Source organism: Rhodamnia argentea, chromosome 7 (assembly GCF_020921035.1).
Source record: "Rhodamnia argentea isolate NSW1041297 chromosome 7, ASM2092103v1, whole genome shotgun sequence".
Lineage (NCBI taxonomy): Eukaryota > Viridiplantae > Streptophyta > Magnoliopsida > Myrtales > Myrtaceae > Rhodamnia > Rhodamnia argentea.
In genome coordinates, this window is record NC_063156.1 from 7,123,779 (window position 1) to 7,136,404 (window position 12,626).

Genomic DNA, 12,626 nt, shown 5'->3' on the forward strand with positions numbered 1-12,626 from the left:
CGGTCACGGTCTGCGAACTCCGTAATTACGGTCATGTCCTCGTTCGAAACTCCAAATTTGATGCGCCAGTGAGCCGTCCGCAACATTTATTTTGATATAGAATATGATTCACACACTCAATTTGCTAAAAGAAAATTCATTGCTATATATATATTTTCCCCAATTTCTGATATGTATGAAGAAAATATATTAATTATGAGTGAGATTATTCGTTGCATGTAAAACGGCATGCATGTAAAACGACATATGAGAACATATGATGGATCGGCATCACTCATTCCTAACGTGTTCCATACAACATTTGTTCCTATTTTCTTCTTAGGAAAATCTGAATTGTCGATTTTAATATTAATCAAGATCTCCTCATAGCGACATTTGAATGCCATCATAATGCCGTCATACTCACGAGATGGGTATACCATACATTGGGGGTCATTACTTGGAGGGAATGTCTATATCTTGTCCAGTGGGCAGCTCCTCAGCGTGTATCGGGTAGAAAACTCCTTTTGTCAAAATGATCGAACGATCGGCCCGATGAGAAAATGACTTGTTTAGGGCCGCCCCGTTGCACATCGGTTCTGGCAGGCATTTTGATTTGATTTTTAAAAACCAAATCTTGAAACTTTGAGCCTTGTTTGCCAAATCAAAAGTTCTCTTTGCGTGCTAAGTAGTAAACATTATTGGGCCATGGTGGCACGGAGGCATTTTCTGGGCAGCGAGAGGCATTTGTCTAATTAGAGGGACCTGTCTTTTTTTAAAACAACCAACTCCTTTAAGTTTAATACTTCTCCAGGATACCGTTTCTTGTTTCTCGTTTCCTAGAGGGCCTAATAAATTCCTCGAGATGTTTTGTTAAGCGAATTTCGATAATGCTGTTTTTGAGTTACCACAGCAACTTCATTGTTGTCGTCGTCGCCCTTGTCCATTTGGGGTGCGATCGAAGTCGGCTTAATAAATGATACCTGCCCTGATCAGGACAGTGCTGATGCGATCAGCACCTAAACACACCTCCAATCACCTGCCCCTGCAGACGCTGGCAAGGTATACAGTCGGGACCAACTTCTCCAGTGAGGCGAAGGCTAAATTTAAAAGGTATATCCTTGTTTCACTTCAATTCTGCATTGTTTTTAACTTCATGTCAATTGCCTTCCTTCCTAGAGTGACAGTCACATTCTAGGAATCTACAATTTAAGCTCAGTAACTCACTGAAGCATTTTGAATTTCCTCCAATTGCCCTCCTTCCTAGAGTGACGAGCAGATTTTTTATCAAAGCATTAGAAAAGGTCTAGAGCCTAGGAAGATAATATCCTGCAACTAGAATTATATACAGTCTAATCTTTGTGTAAAAAATCTGTCGTAACACCAATTAAGAAACAAAATATTGAGCCAGTAAAACATATGCACAGTTGGACAAAAAAAGAGTATGTGCAAATGGACAAGCAAAAACCTATACTTTCTTTCCAGTCAAAGGAGGTAGTGAAGTGTGTAAAAATGGGTAAGCAACCACCTAACATGTCTTCCCGATGAAACAGCTATCCCCTAATGCTCCTATTTCGAACTAGGCAAAAGGCCCTCCCCTCCTGGTAAATGCAGAATAACCAGCTGTGATCAGCGTTAAGGTCCTAGATATCGAGGTGGTTGGATGCTTGATAGGTCCAAATTCCCTGTGGACTTCTTATACGAGCTTCGCTGCTGATGGTTTGGCCTGACCCTCATTCCAGGACTCTACAAGCTCAGGCAGCCTTGATCATCATATTGCGGAGATGGCCCTTCACCACTGCGCCAATTATTAGCATTAGCAGGCTCAAGCGCCCATCTAGGGAAGCTGCCATGTGGAGTCGCGACCGATCCAGGAATTAATGAAGGGCAATAAATATTTTTCATACTGGTCCTCAGCGTGCAATGGGGAGTCACTGCTGGTCCAGAACAAATTAAAGGGGATAGGTGAATAAGGTGGAATTGGTGGAGTTTGATAAGATGTACTTCCCATGCCCTGAAAGCTTTCCCAGCCAGAAGCATTAGCATTGGCCCGAGACAAGCTACAACCTTTATACACTTCTTGTTGAACTGATGGCATATCACAGCTCCGGTTATTACCATCAGAAGGCAGAGGCACCCATCCTGGCAAGCTACCCTGTTGTTGTCTGGGGAGTGTAGACATCACTGCTGGATCAGGCTGATTGTTCCTTGTGGTGAAGTTAAAGCCCTGGAAAAAGCCGACACAATTGAGAGAACTTTCAGTGAGATTGGAAGTACAGTACAGAAAAGCTATCAAGCAGGTGCCAAATTATTTTTTATCATTCCAACAGGGCGATAATCATTTCCATGTTGATTCTGAGCCTGAACATGCAATGAAGAGCTCTGTTGGGCCCGGGAAATATCAACAGGGGCAGGTGAGTTAGGCAGAAATCAGTCAGGGGTACTTCCTGTAGAAGGATCAGCACTGGCCCTAGATGAGCTGCCACCTTGATACACCACTTGTTGAGGAGATGTCTTACCATATCGGTAGTTCTGATGCATATACTGACCCCTATTCATGTAACCATATTGCAGGGGCAGCTGAGGCTGATAGTAGCTCGGTTGTATGTTGGGGTGTGTATTTTGACGGTAAGTGCACAAGTTATCGCCTTGAAGCAGGATCTCTGATGATTGATGGATGGAAGCACCTGGTGTAAAACGTGGTGCATTCTGATCAAGCGAAAACACTGCTTTTAAAAGCTTTGCAGCATCTTGTTAAATTACGTATCAGTCATCTACAATTTGTAGCCCACCACCCCAAACTTTCTTACAACACAACACCAAAAGAATTCTGGATGTCAAGCACTTTCCTAACTGATAACTAATAATTCAACTTGACAGAGATGCAGTACAGTAGTCCCCCTAGAATGTCAAACTAAATCTAAAGGATAAAGTATCAAAATTTATGAATTCCTTATGAATAAGTCGGCTGCGCTTGAAAGATTGCATACCATTGACATCATTGTTGGCAGCCCCATTGAACTGTAAATCATGGGTATAGGATGGGCATCAATGTGATGGAGGGGTGAGGAGGGAAGGTCAGGCGAATCATTTAGGATAGATTGAATGGAACATCTTACCGAATTACTTGGGCCGGCTTCTGATAATGCATGCTTTAAAGAAGAATTAGCAGCAAAAAACCAATTGTTAAAATGAACTAGTTCAATTATTCCGACAATAGGTAAGGATCAATAAATTAACTTGTCGCATCCAGGAAACTGCAAAGGTTGTCCCAATCACGAGATGCAGTGGTAACTGTTGATATCAGACACGAAACCCACAAGCATGGCCAATCTATATTTCTCTTTCAAGCATTTATGCAATCATAAATATACTCAGCAGTCATTTTTTATTGTCTGTCACAATTGGAAATATGAACATGGAGGAAGCAACGCCAACATGCCACCGTCACCAAAGAGTATTAAAGTAGCTAAAGTCACTCTTTCAAATCCAAAATGGATGAGTTAAGGTTTTGTCTAGATCTCAAAGGAATGTGATGACATGCACCACCGAGGTTCTTTGGCTAGTAGGAGCTACATCAAGGTGTCCACAGCTTAATCATGTCATTCTTGTAGGAGTATCAGTTCAATGTTTAAGTCAAAGGTTTTATAGCTTCAGTAAAACAGTCATAAGACACCATCTCATTACTTGCTAAAGCACATCACCAACCTTCTAGCCCCATCTTCAGATTTCATACCTCTGAGGTACTACAATTGACAGTTTCTAGATGGAGAAATCAGCTGAGTGTAAAGAAAGGCAAGCATCATACATTTCAGTAATAGGAAAAAGAAAAAACCATGAGCTAATAAGCTAGCATACCTCTGACATTCTCTCTGGACACAGTATAGGAGTTTGTCTTGAGGGTGCAAATGGGGAGTCAAGGACCAGATCTTGAGGATCCCTAAAAGGATGAATGCAAGATGTCCACGAATTACTTGGGGTAGCTTCTGATGGACTGCTACTCTGTGTAACGATAATTAAAAAAAAGAACCAAGTCATTCGACAGTTTGACAACAAGAAGGAAGGATCAATAAATAAATCATACTGTCTGCATTCAGAAAGCTGCAATGGTCAATAGATATGGATTTCAAACAGAGAAGAATGAGGAAGAAGTACACCTACCAAATATGTAGGACTGACAACGCCTCTACAGTTTCAATACAAACAGTCATATAAGGCCATCTTGTTACTCATCAAAGCACATCATGGAACTACTAATTCTCGGACACGTTCCAGACAGAGGATTTTTTACCATCTTGTATCATAAGCCATGTATGAAGAATAATTTCTGAAATGCCAGGATTTGCCATTTTTCCTTTTAGAAGTGAATCAATGGGAAGGGCATTTCACAAGGGAAAATACATGAGCCGAAAGCCTAAAACTTTCATCCCTCTGACACAGATTTCTGGAAGCTCAAGTTGAGGCCCAACCGCACTGGATCTCCAGGGTACAGATGGGATGTCACGAGATGATGATTCAAGAGCATGATGTTTTGATGGTCGACCCACCCATTGTGCCAGAAAATCATGCGGTGACATGTGTGGTGGTCCATGCTGTCGAAATGAATTAGCAATGTAACGCATTGATGAAAATCAAACTTAATACAGTCTAGAGGCAAACAACGGAGAGGAAGGACGGAATGGTACTGACTGATGCAAGAAAGAGGCAAAACTCATGGATGCCTTGAAATTTTTGTACTTGGCATGATTTATAGAGGACTACTTAGCATCAAGTTTTTAAGGGGCCGGAATGGAGAGTATAATCAAAAGACAGGGAAGGGGACAAAAACAATTCATACCGATTCACTATAAGTTAGCAAGGGTTCACCTTCCAAAGTCCCAGAACTTACAGAATTGGGGTTGTATGCGTCGGCCAAGGCTTCACATGGATGATCATGTAGGATCCCTCGGTCTTCTGGCTCAGACAGCATATGTAATGTTGCACAAGTTCAAGGGCCCCTGACTGATGTTTCTCCATTGAACTGATTTCCATTCCTTTCATTTGCAAAACCCATGCCAAATCAATGATAATACGACAATATGCCCAAGCAGAAACGAGACGAAGCAAATGAAGAAACTGACACGTGCCTGTTGTGCGTGGTCGATGATCTGCCTAACACTGAAGGGAACTTTCCTGAATCATTTCTGGGGAAGCAAGCCACATTGTTTCTAGATGCCCTGAGATCAGAACGAGCTCTTGATGCATGGATTGTCAGTGGATCCATGGCACGCAAGGGCGGGACGTGGCTTCTTGATATTACTGCAGTCTTGACATCAGTTCTTCGAACAACTTCCTTTCCTTTCCCTTCCAATAAATCTAGATAGTGAAGCAATTGATGACACAGCAGCAGCCGAAAGTGATGAAACATTACCCAACTTTGATCTTGCGTTGCTATCCACCTCTGAAATTGAAGAGTGTTATAATATACACAGGCGAAACACCAGTTTTGGTAGTGAACTCAAACATTGTGACATAGATCATTTGATAAACCGACGTAAAGGAGACTACGATCATCCGGTTGTGATCTTCCATATGCAGATTTGGAAATATAGACATCCATGCTTCCCCATAGTTGCATAAAATCATACAATTTATTTACCTTTTTCTTTTTGGGCACAACATCATACAATTTGAATAACCACAAGTGCTTCACCAGCGGACTTCAGATAGGTTAATGACAATAAAAAGAAGAACTTACAATTGGAGATTACAGCCCTGAGCCGAATAATGCTAGCGTATGAATTATTTTCCTTCATCTGCCTAGACAACGAGGACTCCTTGACGTACTCACTAACAACAAAAACCAGCTATGTGATACCAGCATGCCTCGTTGGCAACCAAGACCATTCCGAGTGATGGTCCCCAAGGAGCAATCTACTCCATCGATTCCTTTCAATAGCACGAAATGCACAGGATAATCCGCCACAAGCAGTTGAATTTTTCATTAAGATACCACAATCTCCAACTAAAAACGAGATCGGACACGTCCGATTTGAAAAGTTTGAGTGACAGAAAACCGGTGTAGCCTTCCATATCAACTAAAGTGCTGGATGCTCACCCTGAATACCCTGGACTGTATTATATTATTTGGCCAGATTGATAGAGAGTGAGATTGACTCCCACCATTGTTTGATGATGGGATAGCATAGTATCCTTTAAAAGTGTATTAACGAATGAGGAAAGAACAAAAAGAAAATAATCAGAGGCTACCCGATGTCTCCTCACCAAAAAGTCGCTTCACCGGTCAAACTTATGACACCCTGGGATGTCCTCAGTCCCACAACTCGTGAATCTTTTCTTGTTTGCATCGTACAAATACATGTCCTGAAGCGTTCGGGGCGTCGGAAGATGAGCCCGTCGCGTTTGTACTGTCCTACCAAGCGGTAATATTGGCCGGCCGTGTCGATCTTGTATTTGCTGGTCCACTTTCTGCTGGTAGAGTCCTCGAGCACCCACACCTCGACTATGGGGCTCGGGTACGCAGAAAGCAACAGCGCTGGCAATCCTTCCATCTCGATGAAATGGAGAAAAGATTTGGAGCTGGTGTCCGGGACTGGGATCAAGCTGAATTCCTCGCTGGTAAAGTCGAAAGAGACGATCCACCCCAAGCCGACGAGCCACCAGTTCAAAGCTCCCGAAGCAAACAACAATGGAGAAAAAGGCAACTGAGCAGGCGTCGGGGCTTTGCAGGTCCTCCACAATCGCTTCTTGAAATCGTAGACTCGAGCCCTCATCGTGCTGGTACGAGACTCCTCATCGTAGTTAATTGCATCGATTTGTACCAGCCTGTAAGTGCGGGAAGAGCAATCGAAGCCAAACCCGTAAACCGACTTATCTGGCTGAAGCTCGGGCGCTCTTGGCAACTTCATGATCTCTTTAGTAAGAGGATTAATCAGGAGCTCAGGATTATTCTTTGCGTTCATCGAGTGCCTGAAAAAGAGGAAGCCATTGCACGCACCTTGTAGTTCGTAGCCTATCAGGTCCGGAAATTTTGCAATCTGGATCATCCTCATCGGCGCTTCCTCCTCTTGTATCTTGAGGAGATGGATCTCGTATCTGTTATACACACAGTATACAAGCACTGGTTCTTTTGGGCAGTGCAATGAGTTGCGGAAATAGGAGTCATCGATGGCTTTTCGCCAGCGTTTACAGACGCACCGGCATCGTAGCAGCGACTGGCCTGAGAGCCTGGAGAGGATGTCGGAGAGGATGTCTAGAGGAAGTTCATCCATTGTCATCTCATCAAGAGTGGCGCCACCGTCTCTGCTTGAGGCTGTTCACCGCCGTACATCCATCACGAGGAACGAGAGGAATCATTTATTAAGAATTTATCAAACTCAGATTCTGTTTCAGAAGATCAAGATTGCGAAGGATCAACCTTTAAAGATACGGATATATTGTTATCTTTCATCACCTTCCTCGATAAGGTTACAATCAGCATCACTGTCTTTTCAAAATTTGGTTGGATTATGCTATCTGCTGTTCATGAACAGATTAGTTTGCTAGGTTTGCAGTAAACTCGGTCTGCTTTTTATGAAGAAATCCAGAATGTTAACAAGGATACCACATGCAATTTTATCGACCAAATAAACACCAAAGGAATTGCAAACGCCGCGCTCCAACCTGCTATTTTGCTCTGGGGAATGATGATTAAAAAGCTAAGCTCGATTCACCTTCTGCAGGACGGAAAGTATACGGAGGCGAGCCGTCGGCTACAGCTGAACGCCACCAACAGGAAAATGATGAATTGATGAGAAGGACATGGTTAAGCAAAGCCAACTCTCTTTACCCTTCATCATGTCAACTGGCCTTTCTTTAGTGACAAGCACACTCTAGGATCAGTACTGCTACTGAAACTCTTGGAGTTCATCTAGGGTGCGACCGTGGCGGTGACTTACTAGAAGCATTAGAGAAAAAGGGCTAGAGATTATGGAAAATATACACAGTTGAACTAACATCCTGCGCAACTAGAATTATTGGTGTACGCAATGCTGAAAACCCCCTGACAGGCAGAACAAATCTTCGCTTGATATCTGTTCCAACATGAGAGTTAAGAAACAAAAAGGCGATATTGAGCCAATGAATTATATGCTGAAAAGTATGTACAGATGGACGAGCAAGAACCTCCATGTTATTACTGATTCCAAAGAACCGGTGAAGTGCGTAAAAATGGATTAGCAACAACCCCAGAATCTTTCCAACAAAAGCTTCCATGCCATAAAGCTTCTATGTCAAACTCTAGGAAGAAAGCCTCCTTCACTGTAAATGCAGATACCTAGCAGTAATCAGCGATAGCAGTGGAGCTTGAGGTGGTTGCATTGTTGATGGGTCCTGCAAATCACTCATGATCATATCATATGGGTGCTTTGCTGCTGATAGTTTGGCATGTCGCTGGTTTCAGGAAGGTGCCGGCTTGGCAGCCTCGATAAGCATGTTGAGGTGAAGATCCTTCACCACACTGACTATTTGCTTTAGCAGGCGGAGGGGGCACAGAGATTGCTCCTGAATCAGGTTGATGGTTCCACCCAGCGTAGTTGTAGTTCTGCAGGAAAGACAGATACAATGGAACTGATCAGCTATCATCACTGCATTACAAGACTGCTGGTAAGCAGTAGTAGATAGAAAAGCTATCCAAGAGAGATTCTCGCTTTCTTTATGGAGACATCGGCTGAGAGAAAAGACCAGCATCATGCATCCCATAGAACCAGAAAAAGTTAAGAGCTTAATACTACCATACCTCTGAAATGCTCCCCGGATGCTGGATAGGACCGTATCTTGAGCATGCAAATGGAGCATCAAGGACCAGATCTTGAGGATCCCTAAAATGCTGAATGCGAGATGTCGCTGAATTACTTGTGGTATCTTCTGATGTACCATTCTGTGAAGAAGAATCAGCAGGAAAAAAAAAAATAATCTGAGGGTTTGACAGTAAGAAAAAAGGAATAAAAAAACATACTGTCTGCATTTAGACAGCTGCAATGCTCAATAGATATGGAGTTTGAAACAGAAGAGAAAGGTGCAGAATTACCCGTACCACGTATCCAGGACTGACAAAGGTTCTATAGTTTCAATGAAAAAGTCATATATCGCCTTCTTATTACTTACCAATGCGCATCAAAATGCTTCTACTTAGACAGTTTTGTAGAAGATCTTTTCAAATAACAATCTTTTCAGTTCCCTTAAAACTAAGGCACGCCAAAATTCAAAGATTTGCCCATTCTCTTTTTGAGAAGTGAGTTGATGAAAAGGCACTCGATTGTGTTATCCATGAAAGGAAAATCACAGAAGCTAAAAGCCTAAAATTTTCATACCTCTAATGCAGATGTTCGTGGATGCCGAGACCCTGCAGCACTGGATCTTGAGGGTACAGATGGGGTTTCTAGAAAGGGGAGTCTAAGGAGACGACGAAGTTCTGACGGTTGATCAGCATTTGCCACCAAATCATTCAGCGTCAACTGAATTCCACACTGTGTAAATGAATCAGCAACATAATGAAAAAAGAAGAGGACAAAGCAAATGCTCCTGGATGCACATATCAACCGAAAAATTGGATTGGATGATGATTTTTCGAAAAACTTGGCGAGACAGAAAAGATTAAGCAAACACAGGAAAAGAATGGCCAACTCTAAACCAACGGTAAACTAATATAGCCAAGCCCAATATATTTAGCTGTAGAATCTGTAGTGTTCAATTGAACATGCAGAAACACAACAGTGAGAACTGACAAGTCTTTCAGTTAGGCTTTGGATTGTTGCTATTAAATAGTTTTGACTTGCTTAAGAGCAAGGGGGTGGACGATAGTCAACTAGCCGCACCGATGAGTATTCAAGCTGGAAGCATAAATGAGCAACCTCAGTAGTCAAATGCAATATGTAAGGCAATTGTACCTGTTGTGTTGGTTGTGGGAAGAGTTCATATTCCAGAAACTCAGAACTTCCAAGTGCCACATTATTTCCAAGAGCCATGGGATCAGAAGCAGCTTGTAATGCATGGGAACTCCATGGACCCTTGACACGCAAGGCTCGGACATTACCTCTTGATGTAGTTGCGTTGTCATCATCCGTGGGCTGGACAAATTCCTTCCCTTTGTCTAAACTTACAGTGTGCAACTGAGAAGTGACTGATGACTTGGCACTGCTCGGAGGTGATGAAAAATCGTTCAACGGTGATCCTGAATTGCAAGGTGTTTCTGAAATTGAAGAGCGCTCTAATCGGTAAAGGTTAAAAAAAGGAGAGCTGTGTCTATGAACTTGAACATTGCTACATAGATCATCCGGCAAAGAGATGAAGTCATCATGAGTGCTTCAAAGTTAAAATGCTATGTGGGATAATGCTAAATGTTATCAACAACATCGACCTTCAAGATCAATCCTAAACTTTGGGACTAATGTATGAAATGCACCTCTATCTGGCTCAAAATCCTACCAATCCAAACAAAAGGAACTCCTTAGAGGACTCACTATGGTGACTTCCAGCAACTTTAGATACATCTGAGATTATGGAACCGACAAACTCAGCCTCTACCAACCCCATTGTAAGCCAAAAACAATTTTAATCTGTCCGTATGCAATTCAAACGGCAAATGCACTAGAGAAAAATTCTCCACAAGCAGTTAAATTCCTCAATCAAATGCTAGAAATTATGGCCAGAACAATAGACAAGTATTTCCATCTGACTTGTTGCATTAGAGAAGAAGTTGAATAACACAAATTTTTATTTAGCCTTCATAGCTCACCCTAACACTGCTGGAATCATCGTCAGTGCTTGAATATGATTGAATCATAGGAGAAAACTTACACTGCTCTACTAATTCTGCAAAGTTATTTCTTATCGGCTAGCATTGCAAAAAGCAGATAATGAATATGTCTGCCACTAATATGGCTTCAAGCCTAAGTTGTCGACTTTATTATACTTCTCTCGCGTGACTCCTAAACAAGAACATCTATAGAAAGTTCAAAATAATGAGAAGCAGGTCAGGAACAGGGAGTGATGGCACTAAAGCGAAAAAGTACTCTGAAGCCAAAAGAAAACATTGAAAGGCCATCTGATAATAAAATTGGAAACAAAGAAACAAAAGAGAATTAACATTTCTGGTTTCAAGCAATATGAGGAATTTCTGTGCTTGATGGCAATTCCTCTAAAGACTAACCGACCAGAAGGACGAACAATGGATGGAGCGCCCAAAACCTGGAGAAAGGAGTCCCGGCAGGGTGAGGTTGGAGTCAATGTAGCATTGCTCGAGCATTTTGAAAATCATCTCTTCGGTGAAACAGGGCGTCATCTCCTTTATTAGCTCAACTTGCTCCTTCCACTCTATCGGCACCCTGTCTCGGTCTTCTTCGGTCAAATGGGGAACCATCTCCTTTGTACACTCGAATTGCTCCTTCCTCTCCACTGGTAACCTCTCTCTGTCTTTCCCGGTCTCTATTGAAGAGTCAATCAAGAAGACCCAAGTTTGATAATCTCATCAGAATAGCAAGAAAGAACAAAAGGAGAAACTAAATCAGCTGCATCACTCAAAAGTGTTCACGTTTTATTTTTCTCTCAGGATACAGACGGTGCGCGTTAAATCCAAACACAAGAACGGATGGAAGGAGAGGGTTAAAACCTTGAGAAAGGAGCCTCTGAATGGCAAGGTTGGAGTCCATGTCGCATTGCCTGAGCACTTCACAAATCATTTCTTCGGCGAAATGGGGCACCATCTTCTTTATATGCTCAACTTCCTCCTTCCCCTCCATTGGTACCACGCCACTGTTTTTCTCCGTCTCCACTGGAGTCAATCAAGAAGACCCAAATTCGAAACTTTCATCAAAATCGGAAATCGAGAACATTCAAAGGGTTTACGTTGAACCCCAAAAAAAAAAAAAAAAACAATGGACATCTCTTGCTTGATGGCATGGCAAGAGCTCAAGACTCAACAAAGAACAAGAAGAGATTGAAGGAGAGTGGAAACAACCTCGAGAAAGGAGCCTCTCAGCAGCGTCGTCAGAATTCATTTTGCAGTAATCAAGTGCTTCGTAAATCTCTCGTTCGGTGCAGTTGGGTAATATCTCCTTTATACGCTCGACCTGCTCCTTCGACTCCATTGGTACCTCTCCGTTCTTTTCCTTCATTCTTCTTTCTCCGTAGGAAAGAGTCTAGATCAAGAAGACCAAGAGAATACTCTTTCTCTCGTTCAACGAATTCAAATTATGAGAAAGAGTCGATCAAGAGACCCAAGCGCTACTCTCTCTCGTTCTGCGAGTTCAAATTATCAGAAAGAGAAATGAAAATAGTACAGAGCCGAGGGACAGAGGAGGGTAGAAACTCTGTTTCTCACGCGAAGAAGGGAGTGCTTCGGAACTAACTTCAACAACTGTATTTTTTAACTTCCACAACGGTCACGGTCAGCGAATCCCGTAATTACCGTCGTATCCTCGTTCTATATCCCAAATGGGCTGGGCCGACCCAGCTTGGCCCGGCATAAGGTTCCTCGTTTAATCTCTAGCTACTATTTACGTATATACATTCCGACCCGCCAAAAAAAAAAAATGAAGCATATACGCCAAAAAAATCCACATTGAATGGAAATCATTGTTGAACTTGAATGCACAGAAGATCCTAATTTT

At 42.4% G+C, this 12,626-nt stretch overlaps 2 protein-coding genes across 2 annotated transcripts in view; one reads left to right on the forward strand and one right to left on the reverse strand.

The window, feature by feature from the left end:
* LOC115746805 overlaps nucleotides 1-12,626 on the forward strand; it is a 959,385-nt gene that overhangs the window by 905,343 nt on the left and 41,416 nt on the right. The gene's annotated exons all lie outside the window — the stretch shown is intronic.
* Nucleotides 1,403-12,180, reverse strand: LOC125315897. The gene is made up of 7 exons (XM_048282091.1): nucleotides 11,975-12,180; nucleotides 11,627-11,788; nucleotides 11,206-11,442; nucleotides 9,906-10,189; nucleotides 9,330-9,485; nucleotides 3,838-3,981; nucleotides 1,403-2,688 (listed from the first exon to the last, which is right to left on the reverse strand). The coding sequence occupies exons 1-7, from the start codon at nucleotides 12,129-12,131 to the stop codon at nucleotides 2,410-2,412; spliced, it is 1,419 nt and encodes a 472-aa protein (XP_048138048.1). The 5' UTR covers nucleotides 12,132-12,180; the 3' UTR covers nucleotides 1,403-2,409.

Coding starts and splice junctions, on each gene's coding strand:
- LOC125315897 (XM_048282091.1), bottom strand. CDS start 12,131: ATGAAGGAAAAGAACGGAGAGGTACCAATGGAGTCGAAGGAGCAGGTC. Junction 10,190..11,205: donor GCCGGGACTCCTTTCTCCAG/GTTTTGGGCGCT, acceptor CTTGCAATTCAG/GATCACCGTTGAACGATTTT. Junction 9,486..9,905: donor TCCCACAACCAACACAACAG/GTACAATTGCCT, acceptor TCATTTACACAG/TGTGGAATTCAGTTGACGCT.